Below are 20,213 nucleotides of genomic sequence, written 5' to 3' on the forward strand. Positions count from 1 at the left end.
GGAGGGTGAACCAATGGCAAAGGAAGACCTTTCTCTCTGTCTCTCTCTCTCACTGTCCACTCTGCCTGTCAAAAAAAAAATGTTACAGCTTTTTGGTTTCCTGATCATTTTTTTATAAATAAAATGGATGAGGATATTTTATCTTACAACCTTAGTAAAGTCATAAGGAGACATCTAGAAAATGAGGAGCAATCCTTAAAAAGAGAACTTCACAGAACTTTACAGCAGACAGCAAAATAAATAGAAAGCATATTAGTTATATGAATGTTTGTTTAAAAAAGGCTAAAGGGAAGAATACTCCTCAGTGAGTTAATATAAACAAACATGCCAAATTGAAATCTGAAAAGTGTCCTTCATAGTTTTATATATTTGACTGTATTTTCCAAAATTTATTAAAATTTAATTATCTTCAATTTTGGCAACTGGGCTGTAGTCATATCTATTATTGTATCTAAGGAAATATAAAAACAAACTCTGTATTTTAGTGGATTTTAAGAGACAATGAATTTCATATTAAAATTTTATTTTCAAGATTAATATATAAAATAATTACATCAAAATTGTATAAATATTATTAAAAACAGATATAATATCTTAAAAATGCCTTAATGGTAAGGAAATGAGACAAAAAGGGTAATATATATAGCAAATATTCTTTCAAAAATAATGAATGGACAAGATATATGTCTTTTGTCAATTAATAGGGTTAACATGATATTCAATATCATTTTTTCATCTGTGAGTGCTATTAAGTGAAAGGTGTTTTGTAGTGTATGTATTTTTAGAGCTCAGATGGTTTCTGAAAATTAATTAAAATTTATGAAAGTAGTTTAAAGGAAAAATACTCCTTGAGGAGAGAAAAGCAATCAGAAAGTTTAACTTCATGACCTTTATTTAAATAAAAATGTGACTTCCTTTATGTCATTAATTCACTATATTCTCCTTTCTTTTTTCTTTTAACTTTTATTTAATGAATATAAATTTCCAAAGTACGGCTTATGGGCTTATGGATTACAATGGCTTCCCCCCCATATCGTCTCTCCCACCCGCATCCCTCCCCTTTCCCACTCCCTCTCCCCTTCCATTCACATGAGGATTCATCTTCGATTCTCTTTATATACAGAAGATCAGTTTAGCATACATTAAGTAAAGATTTCAACAGTTTGCTCCCACACAAACATAAAGTGAAAAATAATAGATGATTTTTTAAATGATGATGGAATCAGATCAGACCTATTGTCATGTTTAATCCCAGTGAGAGTCAAGTTGGGAATTGATAATATCTTCTTTTTTTTTTTTTTTTTTTTTTTTTTACAGAAGATCAGTTTAGTATACATTAAGTAAAGATTTCAACAGTTTGCACCCCCATAGAAACACAAAGCAAAATATATACAGTTTGAGTACTCATTATAGCATTAAGTCTCAATGAAAAGCATAAGTCTCAATGTACAGCACATTAAGGACAGAGATCCTACATGAGGAGTAAGTGCACAGTGACTCCTGTTGTTGACTTTACCAATTGACACTCCTGTTTATGGCATCAGTAATCTCCCTATGCACCAGTCATGAGTTTCCAAGGCTATGGAAGCCCTCTGAGTTCTCCGACTCTTATCTTGTTTAGACAAGGTCATAGTCAAAGTGGAGGTTCTCTCCTCCCTTCAGAGAAAGGTACCTCCTTCTTTGAAGACCTGTTCTTTCCACTGGGATCTCACTCACAGAGATCTTTCATTTAGTTGTGTTTTTTTTTTTGTTTGTTTGTTTGTTTTTTTTTGTTTTTTTGTTTTTTGTTTTTTGTTTTTTTTTTTTGCCAGGGTGTCTTGGCTTTCCATGCCTGAAATACTCTCATGGGCTTTTCAGCGAGATCCAAATGCCTTTAGGGCTGATTCTGAGGCCAGAGTGCTGTTTAGGACATCCACCATTCTATGAGTCTGCTGAGTATCTCGCTTCCCATGTTGGATCACTCTCCACTTTATTTATTCTATCGGTTAGTGTTAGCAGGTACTAGACTTGTTTATGTGCTTCCTTTGACTCTTAGTCCTTTCATTATGATCAATTATGAACTGAAATTGATCACTTGTACTGGTGAGATGGCATTGGTACATGCCACCTTGATGGGATTAAATTGGAGTCCCCTGGTATGTTTCTAACTCTACCATTTGGGGCAAGTCAGCTTGTATTCTCCTTTCTTTTTTATCTTTATCTATATTTAGTGCTTTGAGTGAATCATTATGAAAAACAACACTAATGAAAATCCATAAAATATAGTACAACACATGATAACGTTTAGTCAATTTCTGAAAAACAAATCAAAAGCATTATGGTGAAAAATTAGCAAATTATTATGTTATCTTAATTCTTATTTCTCTTATTAGAATCTGTTATTGAAATCAGAAAACTAATCTTCTGAACAACAATGAAAAACAGTTCTAAAGAGTAAAAAGTTGAAGGGTAGCCAAAAATTTTTAATTTGGACTAGTCATTTACACAGCAGGGATACAGGTTAAAATTGCCACAGCATATTTCATGGATTGAATGTATATCAAAAGTCCATGTGAGCAACCTTAACACTAATAGAAATAGGCTATATTTATTACTTAATAAAAATCATTAAATATTATACATTTGATTTCTCCTCCAAAGTTAATTCAAAACAATTTGTGCTAGCGTCCTTTAAACAATTAAATCATTAATTTTATTGGTGAAAAATACTTGACAAATTAGAGACTCACATGAGATTTAATAATATTCAGAACTCCAGAATCTACAATGGTATTGGCAACTGTTATACATTGATTGCTGTTACCTTATCGCCTTCAGAAAATGTGATGCCATCTACAGCTCTTTTCCAAGTTATTTCTGGAATAGGCTCCCCTTCTGCTTCACAGATGAGTGTAACATGACCATTCTCATATGTAGTTTCATTTTGAAGTCGTATGATGTGAGGCTGTACTGTAAAGAATATATACATTACTCAATCCGTATTGCAGGAAATACTTCTTGTCAGAAATAAGGGATAGAAGACATATGAGTACATGCCATAACAGTATGTGATAAATTAAATTTGTTGCAACTACTGTGGTATGGCATTCTCTGTAAGTGTGACAAGAGAGTCTCAAAGTACAGGATAAAAAATATTTAGAAAACAATGCTGATCTATTATCATTTTAAAGACAATTTGAATGGCTTAGAAGCCAACAAAATAATTATAAATATTTTCATAATTTTTCCATTGTAAACATCAAGTTATTATTTTCTTCCTCTCTGAAAGGCATATAATTAATTTTTAAAGGTGCATGTATTTCCTATATATGTGTAATATATATCTTCTGTTGCAATTTATATTAATATATTTTACATCAAATTAACTATTTTTATTATTATCACTTATATAAACAGAAAACAAGTTTTCTAATTTAAATTAATATAAATTTCATAAGATTACATATACAAGATCTTTATTTTTTAAATTCTATATTATTCATTACTGTCTGATATTATGTTATATGCTACTTAATTTTTTATAGGTTTAGGCAGAAAGTGGATAAAAGCCAGCACTAATTATTTCAGTAAAAGTGAAGGCTTTCTTTTGTAATCTGTCAACACAATCATCCATGGGATAAAAGTATAAGTTGGTTGTAGATGCATGGATTGATCTGGAGCTTCTATTCTATACCATTGGTCTACGAGTCTGTTTTTGTACTTGTACCAGGCTGTTTAGAAAACTTAAAAACAGTGTTGGAGATTTATGGGATACTATAAAGTGATCCACCAGATGGGTCTTAGGTATTTCTGGGAAGAAAGAGAGAATGGCCTAGAAGGCCTATTTAGTGAAATAATTACAGAAAACTTCACAATTTGGAGAAAGAAAAGAACACTCAAGGGGAGGAAGCACATAGAACTCCTAAAGATATGAACAGAAAAGATTTTCACCATGATACATTGTAGTCAAACTTTCCACAGTAAAACATAAAGAAAAACTTGTCATGGGACTCCAAATCCCATTAAGATTGGTGATAAAAATGTTATCTTAATTGTTAAAGTGATCATATTAAGTGTTAAAGTGAAGATATAGATATGATTAAGTGTTAATATGATAATAGGATCAATTGTCTGGTAATAATAATAGATAGAATTAAAAAGGAGAGAATGTTCCAATATAGGACACAGTCCACAGAGCAGACACACAGAATGACAATCACTTTAAGTAACACTCTGATCTCAGAATCAGCTCTTAAGGTTTTCTGGTCCTTCTGAAAATCCCATAAGAGCATTTCAGGCATGGAAAGTCAAGATAATGTGGCAAAAAATGTTATACATGACGGACCTCTATGAGACCTCAGCAGAAAGAATTGGCCATCAAAGAAGGATGCACTTTTCTCCAAAGCGAGGAGAGAACTTCCACTTTGCTCATGGCCTTGTCTAAATACTGATGGAGTTTGTGGACTCAAAATTCTTCAAGCCAAGGCAGCTCATGTCAAAATCTCAGGTGGTCACTGAAGTCATACATAAACGTTAATTGTTAATTAAAAACAGAGGTCACAGTACACTAACTCCCCATGCAGGACCCCTGTCCTCAATGAGCTATATTATGAGAATAAACTATAAAACTAGTTCCCAAATTACAAAATTTCTGGGAACAAATGAAGGTGACAATACATCATATCAAAACTTATGGGATATAGGAAAATCAGTGTTAAGAAGGAGATTTATAACAATCAGTGAAATGAAGAACTGTTTTTTTTTGAAAAAATAAACAAAATTGATATGCTATTGACCCAACTAACTGAAGAAAAGATGGAGAAGATGCATATCAATAACATTAGAGATGAAAAAAATAAATGTAACAACAGTTATCACAGGAATAAAAAGAATTATCAGGAATTACTACAAAGAACTCTATGCCAACAAATTGGGAAACCTATAAGCAAGGAATAGATTTCCACACACATGCAATCTATCAAAATTGAGTCATGAAGACATAGAAAACCTAAACAGACCAATCACCAAGACAGAGATTGGATCAATAACAAAGACTTTCTGAAAAAAGAAAAGCCCAAGACCAGATGGCTTCACTGCTGAATTCTACCACATATTTAAAGAACTCCAATTCTTAAACTATTCATAACATTTGAAAAGGAAGGAATCCTCCCAAAACTCACCTCATGAAGCCTAAATTACCTTAATTATTTAGTCAGAAAAAGATATAACAGAGAAAGAGAAATATAGACCAATATCCTTGATGAACATAGATGCAAAAATCATCAGCAAAATATTAGCTAATTGAATCCAACCACACATCAGAAAAATCATTCACCCATACTATGTGGGATTTACCCGTGGTATGCAGGATGGTTCAACATTCACAGATGAATAAATGTTACACATCCCTCTAACAAACTGAAAAACCAAAACCATACAGTTATCTCAAGAGATGCAGCAAAAGCATTTGATAAAAGAAAACATAATTTTATGATGAAACCTTAAACAAATTGAATTTAGAAAGAACATTTTTCGACACATCCAGCATCCTATTGAATATCTAAGATCCAGTACCAGACAAGGATGCCCATTTTCACCATTGCTATTTAATATAGTCCAGGAAGTTTTAGCCAGGGCCATTAGGCAAGAAATAAAAATTAAAGGGAGACAAATCAGAAAGGAAAAAATCACACACTATTTGCATTTGCAGATGACATGTTCCTACATGCTGGGGATTGAAAATACACCACTAAGAGACTTTTGGAACTCATATAAGAGTTTGGTAATGTTGAAGGTTATAAAAGCATTGTACAAAAATCAATAGCCTTATCTAGCAACACAATACCTTGGATCAGAAATAATTTTCAAAATTAGTTCTGTTCATAATAGCTCCAAAAAATCAAATACCTTAGAGTAAATTTAACCAAGGATGTAAAAGATCTTTATGATGAAAATTATAAAAACTAAAGAAAGAAATAGAAGAAACCATCAAAACAAAATCTCTTCCATGTTCATGGATTGAAAGAATAAACATCATTAAAATGTCCATACTACCAAAGACAATCTATAGAGCCAATGCAATTCCAATCAAAATACCAATGACATTCTTTCCAGGTCTAGAAAAGTGATGCTAAAATTCATATGGAAACACAGGAGACCACGGATAGCTAAAGCCACCATATACAACAAGAACAGAGCTAGAGGCATTGCAATTCCTGATTTCAATATGTAGTGTTCCATTTTTCATATCTAACTTTATTTGAGTATTTTCCATTTTTCTTTGATATTCTGGCTAGAAGTTTAACTATTTTATTTGTCTTCTCAACAAACCAATTTCTAGTTTTGTTGATTTTTTTATTCTTTAGTTTCATTTATTTCTGCTCTGATCCTTATTACGTCTTGCCTCCTGCTGATTTGTGGTTTGGTTTCTTCTTGTATTAATAAGTCTTCAAGATTCATCATTAGATCTTTAACTTGAAATATTTCTCTTTCTCTCTTTTACTTTAATTTAATACATACAAATTTCATAGGTTCAGCTTTAGGAATATAGCGATTCTTACCTCCATAGTTGTCCCTCCAACCCCTTCCCATCGCACCTCCTACTCCCTCTCCCATCCCATTCTTAATTAAGATTCATTTTTAATTATCTTTATTTACAGAAGGCCAACTCTATACTAAATAGCAATTTCAACAGTTTGCACCTACACAGACACACAAAGTATAAAGTACTGTTTGAAGACAGTTTTACTGTTAATTTTCATTGTGCAACTCATTAAGGATAGAGATCCTAAATGGGGAGTAAGTGCAAAGTGATTCCTATTGTTAATTTAACAATTGACACTTTATTTTATGATGTCAGTGATCACTCAAGGCTCTTGTCATGTTAAGGCTATGGAAGTCTTTTGAGCAAAACAAACTCTTTTAGTATTTTTTTGCCATAAGCAAAGTGGAAGCTCTCTCCTCCCTTCAGAGAAAAGTACATCCATCTTTGATGGCCCCTACTTTCCACTGGGATCTCACTCACAGAGATCTTTCATGTAGATCATTTTTGCCACAGTGACTGGGCTTTCCATGCTTGTAATGCTCTCACGGCCCAGTATGTCTGTCAGGTGTCAGCATACATGTCATAGCCGGTACCTTGTTTTTGGTGGTGAGGGAGAACAGGACGGCTTGTGTCCTTGTCCTACTGGTAAGCCTGAGTAATGGCTGGGGCTTGTGGTACCAATACTGTAGCTCTAAAGCAATGCAGCTTCCCTGCTCCAAGACTAGCAGTTTCACAGACCCCAGTCAGCTTTCCAGGCTGAAATAAAAGTGAGTGAGAGGCTGTAGAATTCCCTCTTAGCTAAAACTGCCAGTGGTGGAATGTACGGCAATTTCTCCCTACTTTAAGGTGGTGAGAGACTGGCTTCCGTCTGGTGGCTGGGGGCACTGGAGACTAGCTGCAGCAGTGTCTCTGTCTTCTCTCCTGACAATAACATTTTTAAGCAGGATATTCTGGAAAAAAGTTAGTTACTAAGCGTTTTAAATGTCTTTAATGTTTCCTCTAATTGAAGAAGCTTTCACAGGTTCTTAGCTTGGTCAGTTTCTTACCACTAAAGATTTTTGTTTAAACATCACCCAACCATTACCATTCAGAGTCAATTCTCACTCCATGCTACTCAAAATAACAGTCTGCCTCCAATTTCATCTGAATGTATTCAGTTTCACATTTTTCATAGAACATTATGCTCCAGTTATTTTATTATTTGTATTTTGTAATTATAATTATTATCTTTAGTTCTAACGTTTTTGGCATGGCTATTTATTGTCTGTTCCTTTCTCTAGAATATAAGGTTTACAGAAATTTCTCTGGCTAAGAAAATGCTTCCATCACAGACAGTACAGAACCAGCCACTAGACAGTATGTCTGTCAGGTGTCAGCATACATGTTAGGATCAGTGGAAGGAAAATCTCTGCTCCTGCAAACTGCCCAGTTGATCCTGTTGTGCTCTCAGATTTCTTCTTCCTTCCTTTTCTCTCTTGTTGTGAAAGCATTTTGATAATGCTGTTGCTAAATATGCAGCAAATGTACTAAATGTTGGTATAGTGCATGGATTCTTAGTATTATGCTTTTTAAAGAAAAACATCATATCACAAATACTCACCAGCAAAACTGTCTTTATTCTTGCAAAATAATGTACGTTAAATAATTTTTAAAAGGCACTTGTTTTCTATGCTCTATAACTTCCCCAACATAAACAATGACTCCTATTTTTATATATATCTTCCAAATTATATATATATATATTTATATATATTTATGTCATAAATATATATATGGAAGATATTTACTTTAAGCTTTCATTTAATACAATTAAAAAGAAAATTTAATTTTAGTTAAGGTCATTGGCTCTAAATTGTATTCTTGTAAATGTGCTCTTTGAAAATATACAGAAAGTCAAACTGATCCCAACATGTCATATAAATATTTATGAAGATCAACTGTCATATAGATATAAAATATCTCATATCCATTAAGATGTAATTTAAATGGATTTTCTTCCAGCTTCTCTTATGAATCATCCAATGTCAGGCCAAAGTTCCCACCTGTATTTTTATATAATTCTTAAAATAATTACCTGGTAGCTAAAATTTAAAAATATATTTCAAAATGATGAAAATGGAGTTTTATTATGAGAAAATATTTTGTGTTTTAGTATGTAGGGCTTTGTTTCTAACCTTTCTCTAGATATTGTAACTTGGACCACTTTGCAATAATACTTACCAAAGACTTGGAGGAAAGCCTGCTTTTCATCTTCTCCTGCCTTATTTGTGGCCCTGCAGACATAAGGGCCCCCATCACTATTGATTATGTTCCTGACAGTGAGCTCTGTATTGCTTCCTTTCAATATGTACTTCTCATTTTCTTCAATAAGCTTGCCATTCCTGAAGGGGAAAAATAGGTTGATCTTGAAAAATCTGGCTTCTTCATGTAAGAGATCATAATTAATTTTCTGATCTACAAGCATCAATTACTTATTCTATTATAATTGTTAGACAACACTATATTTCTTTTTTTTTTTTTTTTTTTTTTTTTGACAGGCAGAGTGGACAGTGAGAGAGAGAGACAGAGAGAAAGGTCTTCCTTTTGCCGTTGGTTCACCCTCCAATGGCCGCCGCTGCAGCCGGCGCACCGCGCTGATCCTGGCAGGAGCCAGGAGCCAGGTGCTTTTTCCTGGTCTCCCATGGGGTGCAGGGCCCAAGCACCTGGGCCATCCTCCACTGCACTCCCTGGCCACAGCAGAGAGCTGGCCTGGAAGAGGGGCGACCGGGACAGAATCCGGCGCCCCAACCGGGACTAGAACCCGGTGTGCCGGCGCCGCAAGGTGGAGGATTAGCCTATTGAGCCACGGCGCCGGCCCAGACAACACTATATTTCAATCTAAAGAATAATTTCAGTAGTATCAGAACTTTATGCATAAGCATTAAAATGACACTAGAAAATTATTTTGACTTTAGAAACAAAAAATAGCATTTAAACTATATTGAAATCTTAAATTTATATTGAATCTTAAAATTAGTCAGGCAAAATAATCACACTGTCAATTTATACTATATTGATGAGAAATATTCTTTACCTATCTTAAATCCATATACTGCTTATATGCTGTTATATCAACAAATAATTATGAAATATACTTATTTACTAATTTCCTCAGCCACATTTAGAATAATTTCTGTGAAACTATTTTAAAGTATTTTCAAAGTATGTGCAAGAAAAATCCATGTGAAATGCTTTTGCATATAAGAATTGCTAAACAAAGAGTAATATGAGAAAAAGATGTAAAAAAACCTAGTTAAATAAATTATGATGAATATAATGATTTAATTCACTAATGAGAAGAAATACTTTTACAAGTTTCCTCTTTCTAAAATTTGTCTCAATAATTTCAGAACATTCATGGATATTCTTTTTACTTCTATTTTTTCATCATCCTTTCCTCCTTCTCTGATTCTTTTTCTGTGTTTCTCTACATATTTTTCTTGAGGTTTGGGTTACTGATTTGGTTTTAAGATCCCCTGATAGAAAAATTTAGAACATATCTTAGTTGTGAGATTTACTTGTACACAAAGTTTAAATTTAGAAAAAAAAATGGAATATCTAGAAAGATTGCAAAATATCTTTCTTAGACAAAATGGAACATTTTTCTCACATGCTAAAATCTTTGTAGTTAATTCTAGCTCCACTTTTCAGAATGCACTAACATATACACTATGATAATCCTTATCTTTCTCTGACTTAATGGTATCTGTTTCCTCAGTTTTCAAAGTAACTCTAAATATATTTTACAATGTGTAAAATTCCATAAGAATGATGAAGGAAAGAGTCGAGTTGTATAAGATCACAACAAAAAAGTGTATACAGGCCGGTTCCTCGGCTCACTAGGCTAATCCTCCGCCTACAATGCTGGCATCCCGGGTTCTAGTCCCGACTGGGGCACTGGATCCTGTCCCGGTTGCTCCTCTTCCAGTCCAGCTCTCCGCTGTGGTCCAAGAAGGCAGTGGAGGATGGCCCAAGTGCTTGGGTCCTTTACCTGCACGGGAGACCAGGAGGAAGCACCTGTCTCCTGGCTTCGGATCAGCACAGCATGCAGGCCGCAGCAAGCCAGACATAGCGTCCATTTGGAGCATGAACCAATGGAAGGAAGGCCTTTCTCTCTGTCTTTCTCTCACTGTCTAACTCTGCCTGTCAAAAAAATTTAAAAAAAAAGTGTATACAGGCTGGCCCCATGGCTCATTAGGCTAATCTTCCACCTGCGCGGGCACCCCAGGTTCTAGTCCCAGTTGGGGTGCCTGATTCTGTCCTGGTTGCTCCTCTTCCAGTCCAGCTCTCTGCTGTGGCCCGGGAGTGCAGTAGAGGATGTCCCAGGTCCTTGGGCCCTGCACCCTCATGGGAGACCAGGAGGAAGCACCTGGCTCCTGGCTTCGGATCAGCGCAGTGCACAGGCCATAAAGCGCCAGCCATAGCAGCCACTTGGGGGGTGAACCAACAGCAAAAGGAAGACTTTTCTCTCTGTCTCTCTCTCTCTCTCTCTCTCTCTCTCTCTCACTGTCTAACTCTGCCTGTCCAAAAAAAAAAAAGTAAAAAAAAAAAAAAAAGTGTATACTGTATTTTTTGCATTTTTACTTCTACAAACTAAAATTGTAAAAAAAGATGACATTGCAGTATTTTTTGCCTAAATATAATGTTTGAATAGGGATTTCACACAAGTAGTAATACAATATATCTCTCAACTTTTTTGATGAAAATTATTCATTTATTTCAAATTAATAATAGAGATTTTTGTGACTTACAGCTATAAATACTTTCCCTACATTATTTCCATGATTTGATATTCACAATTCCCCTATAGATGTATATTTTCCCTTATTCTACATTTAAAGACAAAAAAACTCAAATTCATATATGATGTCTCCATCAATCAGTTCACAGATAAATAAATTTAAATGCACACAGTAATGAAATCAGGATGATAACCTTTTCCAGGGTTCTTTGTAACAAAGAAAATTATTTCTCTGCCTCAGGTGAAATATTTTGGTCAATGTCTGAAACGTACCAAAAGTGTGGCCACTAATTGTGAACAATTTTCAATTTCATTGGCATTAGAGGGTTATACATGAGCACATAACTTAGGGAAAGAATTCTGCCACAATGGGAGAATATAGAAATAAATAGAAATAAAAATGACTGAAATACTCTTGCAGTATTCATGGGGAAAATCATTTAATTGGCCGTTGAAAAGAGTATTAATGAATTTTTTTTTTTTTTTTGACAGGCAGAGTGGATAGTGAGAAAGAGACAGAGAGAAAGGTCTTCCTTTTGCGTTGGTTCACCCTCCAATGGCCGCCACGGCTGGCGCGCTGCGGCCGGCGCACCGCGCTGATCTGAAGGCAGGTGCCAGGTGCTTCTCCTGGTGTCCCATGGGGTGCATGGCCCAAGCACTTGGGCCATCCTCCACTGCCTTCCTGGGCCGCAGCAGAGAGCTGGCCTGGAAGAGGGCCAACCGGGGAAGAATCCGGCGCCCTGACTGGGACTAGAACCCGGTGTGCCGGCGCCGCTAGGTGGAGGATTAGTCTATTGAGCCACAGTGCCGCCAGTATTGATGAGATTTAAAGGCAATCAATATGTAAAGATTATGTTTCCTTAAAGAGCTCAGCTTAAAAATATCATTAAAGCATAATAACCTAATTAATATTTTAATATTCCTCTCTCAGCAAATTTGTTAGAAGAAACTCCTATTGTTTTTCATAGTCCATTTGTATGGAATACCACTGTCTGCAAAAGCACTACAAAGGGATATTGCAAGACTCCCACAAGCCTATCCTTTGATATATAATCTACTTCCCCTTTCTAGGTACAAGAATGTATGAATTAGGATTTTAAAATTAACAGGATAAGCAATGGAAGGTAATTCCAATTTTAACGATAACAGCATAATAGAGAAGTTCAAAAAATTCACGGAAGATGCATATTATGCAGAAACATATTTCCAAAAACAAGTTGTACCAAAATAAATTTAACTTTTAATTCTGTTTTCCATGAATATTTTGAAGTATCCTCATAACTTACTCTTTCGATTTTAATGACAAAATTAATTTACTATTTTAATGAATGAATATTTTGTCCTTATCAGATGTGGGAAAAATTTTAAAGGTGCAGTGACAGAACTTCAAAATACGAAGTAAAACAGAGAAGTGAACAAAATTACATTTACAAATTAAGTTGGAGAACTGTAGTTAGGAATTAAGTAATGATTCCAAGGCTTGAATATTACTGCAAAGAAAGTAGACATGTTCAATATTTAGAGATAACTTCATGTAATAATAGTGGAATACAGTTTTACCTATTGCATTTTTTTCAAGTACATACAGAAATCAGTAGTATAGTCCATGAGACTCAATGTTTCAGCAAATTGATCCCATTAAAGACTGTTCCTTGGTAAGTACTAACTGTAGTTAGAAATCAGTAACAGAAATACATATGATATATTTGAAATGCTTGGAATAATTAGCATATTCTAAACAAGCAATTTCAAAATTGATATCATAAGAGAATTTCAGATATATTTGGATTGAGGAAAATTGAAAATATGTCAGTGTAAAAAAGAATACAATTAAAAGTGTTTAAAAACAATAAATATGCTTAAATTAGAAGAATATATAGTATTAGTATACATCTTAAGGAACCAAAAAGGAAGAGAAAATTAAACAGAAAATAAACAAAAGAAAGGCAATAATAAAAATAAATCACATGGGGGCTGGCGCCGTGGCTCACTTGGTTAATCCTCTGACTGCGGCGCCGGCATCCCATATGGGTGCCGGTTCTCGTCCCGGTTGCTCCTCTTCCAGACCAGCTCTCTGGTGTGGCCTGGGAGGGCAGTGGTGGATGTCCCAAGTGCTTGGGCGCCTACACCCGCATGGGAAACCCGGAAGAAGCTCCTGGTTCCTGGCTTCCGGCTGTTGCGACCACTTGGGGAGTGAACCAACAGAAGGGAGACCTTTCTCTCTGTCTCTCTCTCTTGCTGTCTAACTCTTTCCATCAAATAAATAAATAAATAAATAAATAAATCACAGAGGATTGGTTTTATGGCAGGGAAAATTAAGCCACCGCTTGTGACTTCAGCATTATATATGGGCATGCCATTTTAAGTTCCTGCTATTCCTCTTAATCCAGCTTCCTACTTATGTGCCTAAGAAGGCAGCAGATGATGGGTTAGTACTTAGATGGCAGTCACCCAAGTGGGAGATGCAGATGGATTGTGTTTCTGGCTTAAGCCTGGCTCAGTGGGTGCTGCGTGGATTTGGAAGGTGAACAGAGTGGAAGATTTCTCTCTGTATATTTTTTCTATTTCTCTGTCTGTCTCTCTCTCTCTTGCTCTGTCTTCTAAATAAATAAAGGTTTAAATTAAAACCAGAAACTGATAAAATAAAAACTAGGGAAATGAAGAGAAAATGATGAAAACTAAAAACTAATTGAGAACATTATTGTCATAAACCTACATCTAGACTGATTAGAATAATAATAGAGTAGAACAAGTAACATGATTGTTAGCTTATCAGGATGAAAGGGAGATCACTGTAGATAATGCAAATTTAAAAAAAATGTAACAAGGGAATACTGTGAATGCGTTTATGCCCTTAAAAATAATCCAAAAGAAACAGAAAAATTTCTGGAATGACACACATCATCAAAGCTCACTAAAGAAAGAGGTTAACATGAATATTCCTAAATCTATGAAAAAAATTGAATTTGTAGCTAAATCCTTGTACATAAAAATATTTTGTGTCACCAAAATTTTTTGCAGACAATTAGGTAAGGAATAATGAAGGTTGTGTTAAAGCATTATCAGAATACAGAAGAGAAGAGAGTACCTCCACACTCATCCCTTGAAGCCAATATTGCATGACTTCTAACAAGTCATGATCGACTAAATATTTGAAAAATATCTCCCAAACACATGAATGCAAATATTCTTAAAGAATAAGTGATGATACAAGCAATGCATATAAAAACTAATAGGTCTTTTTTTTTTTTTTTTTTTTTTTTTTTACAGGCAGAGTGGACAGTGAGAGAGAGACAGAGAGAGAAAGGTCTTCCCTTGCCGTTGTTTCACTTTCCAATGGCCGCCAAGGCTGGAGCACTGCGGCTGGTGCACTGTGCTGATCTGAAGGCAGGAGCCAGGTGCTTCTCCTGGTCTCCCATGGGGTGCAGGGCCCAAGCACTTGGGCCATCCTCTACTGCACTCCCTGGCCACAGCAGAGAGCTGGCCTGGAAGAGGAGCAATAGGGACAGAATCCGGCGCCCCGACCGGGAATAGAACCCGGTGTGCCGGCGCCGCTATTTAGAGGATTAGCCTATTGAGCCGCGGTGCCGGCCCTAATAGGTCATTATAAAGTAGATTTAAAACAAGGAGTTCAGGTGTTAATATTTGAAACTCAATGACCTACAGAAAATTATTGCACTAACAATAAACAAAGCATATCTTGTTCTTGATAGCTATATAAGAAGCAGTTGAAACGAAATAGACATTGACAGTCACTATTTATGTCCCTAGTTCATTTTAAAAGTCACTAAATTTTACTGATTCTCTTTTAAAAAGTCTGTTATAATTTCCAAATTTTGGGTACTTAACTAATTTCTTGTAGTATTGTTATGGACTAAATTGTGATCCCCATCTACACCATTCTTTCCTTGTAGTACTACATCCCAAGTGTATTGTTACTGGACACAGGGTCTTTATACCTCCAGTTAAGGTTAAAAGAAATCATTAATGTGAACCTTAAACCATAGGACTGGTAACCCTCTTTTTCTCTTTCCATCAAGCACACAAAGGAAAGACCCCCAGGATAAAATGAAAAGATGGCCATCTGCAAACAAGGAAGAGAGGCCTCACTGGAATCCAACGCTCCTGGCACACTGCTCTTGGAATTCTAGCATCCAGGACCATGAGAAAATAAATTTCTGTTGCTTTAGCCAACTACACCCATGCTGTCATATCTTGTGGCAGCTTAAACTGGCTAATGCAACTGAATGCACTCATATCACTTGGAGGTATTATCTTTGCAGCATGTTTACTTTAGTTCTTTCCCTTCAGGCTACTAACCTACATTCCCTGGTGCAAACACTAATACTTCACAATCATGACATGTTTCTAACTGCAAAAACTTCCCTCTGTTAATAATTTTATCTCTATTAATGTCATAACCATATACTTGTACTCTGTTCATATAGATTTTATATCCAGAGATTAGAAAAATGATTTAGGTTTAATTTATTTTGAAATGTTTCATTTATTTGAGTGACACAAAGAGACAGAATCCCATCCACTGGACAACTTCCTAGACATTCACATCAGCCCCTGGATGGAGGAGTGTCAAAGCCAGGAGTCTGGGAACTCAATCCAGGTCTCCCACATGAGTGGCAGGGACCCAAATACTTTAATTATCATCTAATGCCTTCCAGGGTCCCCACTGGCAGAAAGCTGAGTTAAGACCTGGAGTTGAGTATTTAATCTAGGCATTGTGATGTGGGATGTGGGCATCCTCACAAACAGAACTAGGTTTTAAACTAATTATGATTTCATCCTGCACTAGAGATAAAATTGATGCCATGTGAATATATCACGAAAAATCACAAATTTAAATTACTCATTATGTTATCCTTTGAATCTGATTAACTGTAATTAATCTGATTAAGTCTGTGTGATAATTAGATTTCCAATTAAATGCAATAAAAATAATTTTCAAATGAATGTGAAATGTTAAGAAAAACAGCAAAAAGTAAGTTTCCTGTGAAATATAAAATCATTTGAGAAAGATCCCAGAGCAATATTTGTTCATCCTAACCAGTAAGCCAAGTGAATTTCTGATGTGTAATTAGATATGATACTGTCGAGAGTCTACATTAATAAATTGGGAGTCTCTGGGATATATGATCATTACCTGGGGTGAATTCTGTAATACCTGATATGTAATTCCCTAGAAAGAGATCAACAATGTGACACAAAAGAATTTATATCTGAAAGAACAGCTAAAACACCCTGTTTGCCTTCTGCTATACTGAATGTGTAAACAAGATGAACAAAGGTTGGAAAGCTAAAGATAATTTTAGTAAATTGTCAGAGAGAATATACTGAAAAATTAGTTTTGTATTTTGAGTACTGTCCTCAGCATAGTTTAAAAAATGTAATCTCAGCTGTGGATGCTTATGTATATTAGAATGTATATTTTTCTAATCATTTCTTATGATTATTCTTGCACTACACAAATATACTTGGTGAATTATACCCATACAAATGATTCTACAAATATTTCTAAACATTTGTAAATTTGAAAAGTTTTCCAGTTTTAGGAGATTAAGTCACAATCTAAAAGAAAAGAGAAATTCGATACACGCTTGATCTTAATGGAAATTAAATTCTGAAACAAAAGAAAAGCAGTGAGAAAACTGTCAAAGAACAGATTTAGAATATAAAGTTCACTCATTTGATAAAGTACACATTTTAAAGTGCATATTAAGTGCATGTACTTTTAACTCTACGTAATTACTTCTATTTTTGTAACATAGTAAACAAGTGAAATGTTCAAGTACAGTTTAATAATATGTGATTTTGTACAATTAAGTCTGCTATCCTAGGGAGTCTACTGATGTGGTATATGGGTAACAACAAAATGACTGAATCAGTCAGAGGAACCCTGCACTCATGTTGACCACAATAAGAATTGTGGTTGGCCAGTGCCACAGCTCAATAGGCTAATCCTCCACATGTGGCGGTGGTACCCCGGGTTCTAGTCTCAGTTGGGGGCGCCGGATTCTGTCCCAGTTGCTCCTCTTCCAGTCCAGCTCTCTGCTGTGGCCTGGGAGTGCAATGGAGGATGGCCCAAGTCCTTGGGCCCTGCACCCACATGGGAGACAGAAGCACCTGACCAGGAGAAGCACCTGGCTCCTGGCTTCGGATCAGCACGGTGTGCCGGCCCCAGCGGCCATTGTGGGGGTGAACCAATGGAAAAAGGAAGACCTTTCTCTGTCTCTCTCTCTCTCTCTCTCTCTTACTGTCCACTCTGCCTTTAAAAAAAAAAAAAAAAAAAAAAGAATTGTGGTATAGCCTTTGACTGGGAAAATCAGAGCAATTTCATCCTATTTATCCCCTAAGTAATTTTTCTAACCAACTTACCTGAAAACAAAATTTTATATTTTTAATTAAAAAAATTATTCAGAGCCATCACTGTGGCACAGCAGTTTAAGCCACCTAATGCAATGTTTGCCTCTCAAATGGGCACTGTTTCACATTCTGGCTGCTCCACTTCCTATCAAGCTCCCTGCCAATGGACTGGGAAGATGTGAAAGATAGCTCAAGTGTTTGGATCCCTGCCACCCAGGTAGGAGACACAGAATAAGCTCCTGGCTCCTGACTTTGACCTGGCCCAGTCCCAGCAGTTCCACCCACCTGGAGAGTGAACTAATGCATAGAAGATCTCTTTCTTTCTGTATCCCCCTGTTAACTCTGACTAAACAAATAAATGTTTTAATTATTTTTACATTAAAGACTTTGCTTCTTGTCAAAATGATCAAGATCTAAAATATTATTCCAGGTGTTTGTTTATGGACACAAGACTGAGCAACATACGTGCCTGACCTACCTGGACCAAGCAATGGTGGGTTCCGGAGAGCCTGATGCCCTACAAGATAATGTCATCTCTTCGCCTCTGTCTGCTGTGGCATTAAAGGATTTCTGAGGCATTGTGATCACTGGCGGCACTGAAGAAGAGACAGAAGAGACAATAGCGATGAAAACATTTTAACCAACACCATTGTTAGATTTTTTATAGTGTAAAATGCAAAAATTTAAAACGTGATAGCTTACTTTTTCACTTTCATGAAGGAGATTGACTTAGTTTCATAGTAAAATAACTTTAAGGCCACTAATCTGCTCTTGTGGGTACAGTAATTAGATAACTCTGTTATAACACCATTTTACTATTTCTTAATATATTAAACTAGACTAGGATAAGCTATACATGTTAGCAAATATGTATGCTTTTATGAAATATGTTTGACAAAAGGAAAGACAATGCCACCCTGACTTACATCGATACTGAGATACACTTTTGGCATGAAAGTATTCCCTATTTGGGTTCTCACTGCAATATTTAATGCCACAGGCCATCATTCACTGCTTCATGACAGGGCTTTCAAATTAAGTGTCAAGCCATAATGTTCTCTCTGATTAACTACACTTAATTTCTTCAAACAGCTATACAACATTTTATGAAGAAAAAAGGCATAAGTCATAGCGACTATGAAAATAGATTTCCATGAACAATTCAATCTCAAAATTAAGGTCCCCCAACTTCTAACTAATTACATTGTGAAAACTGTATATGCTGCACATTTTGGACAAGTTGAAACTGTTACTGAAATGCACTGTTTGCAATAAACAAATCACTAACATACATAAGATAAACTATATTTCAGTGTAAAGAATAGATTGGGACACAATGCAAGCTTTCAGAATCTCAAATTGAGTATCACAAAGTGATATTCTTAAAGTTAATTGTATATATATATATATATATCATGTACACTAAGCAATAAAACAAGAGGCATCTGGAAATGTGATTATAATTTATATTGCTAAAATAGTATTAAGGTCAGCATCGATGTTGCATTATCCCCATTGATGGTGGGTATTGGGACTGATGCATATCTTAGTAATTACATGCACTAAATCAAGTTTCTGTCCTTATGAAATTAGATATAAGCAGCATGATATGACATGCTGTCCATAAATAATATAATAATTACTAGTACTACCAAAACATGGATTTTTCATATATTAACTCTGAATTTAAACTAGACTGCCATTTAATTTTCTGTATCCTATTTTACTTTCATTATAAAATGCATTTTCTACAGTTCAGTATTTGTGTAAATGGAAACAATTCCAAACTGAGAATCAAGTGCTCCAGTTTTCACTAGGTACTGCTACTAATTGGAACAAATTAAAAATCCTAATATTCTTGGGTAGAAATTGAAATATCTATGGCTGATAAACTCTGAGAATTGAAAATTTTAAATGTTTATGTTTTATGATAAAAATAACTCTGAGAATTAAGAATTAAGTACCACCCATATGATTCAATGTAATGCAGCAGGACAATATTAATATTGCACATTCACAAAATACTTTGAAGAACATTTCCAGTACTATTCTAAAGAATAAAAATATCAAAAACTTAGGAAATCTCCAGTAAGTCAGATGTTAACCACTATTTGGGACTATAGTAAGCATTTTTAACAAAGATTTATTTATTTGAAAGGCAGTGAGAGAGAGAGACAGAGAGGAAGAGAGGACATGTTGATCCGTTCACTACCCAAAAGGTTGCAACGGCCAACAGGGCTGGGCCAGGCCAAAGCCAAGAGCCAGGGGCTTCTTCCGAGTCTCCCACAAGCACTTGGACCATCTTCCACTGCTTTCCCATGCACATTAGCAGGGAGTTGGATCAGACGCAGAGCAGCTAGGACTTGAATCAGCGACCATATGAGATGATGGCACTAGAGATCATAGCTTAATTCATTGAGCCATAGCCCTGATCAAGTCAGCATGTCTATGGATATTAACTCATTTGCTTGAATTCCTTATTGAATTGTTAAAGTTTTTTTTAAGATTTATTTATTTATTTGAAAATCAGAG

The 20,213-nt window shown here is 35.4% G+C and overlaps 1 protein-coding gene across 2 annotated transcripts in view; it reads right to left on the reverse strand.

Moving 5' to 3' along the window:
- The window catches only part of NCAM2 (neural cell adhesion molecule 2), a 586,819-nt gene that overhangs the window by 208,586 nt on the left and 358,020 nt on the right, over positions 1–20,213 (reverse strand). For both annotated transcript variants that reach the window (XM_051819201.3, XM_051819203.3), the window contains exons 6-8: positions 18,160–18,277; positions 8,744–8,904; positions 2,804–2,949 (exon numbers count right to left, since the gene is read on the reverse strand). In XM_051819201.3, coding sequence (XP_051675161.1) covers positions 2,804–2,949; positions 8,744–8,904; positions 18,160–18,277 — 425 coding nt within the window. The remainder of the gene's footprint in view (positions 1–2,803; positions 2,950–8,743; positions 8,905–18,159; positions 18,278–20,213) is intronic.

This window comes from Oryctolagus cuniculus, chromosome 4 (genome assembly GCF_051225735.1).
Source record: "Oryctolagus cuniculus isolate XC-2025 breed Fujian yellow rabbit chromosome 4, ASM5122573v1, whole genome shotgun sequence".
Classification (NCBI taxonomy): Eukaryota; Metazoa; Chordata; class Mammalia; order Lagomorpha; family Leporidae; genus Oryctolagus; species Oryctolagus cuniculus.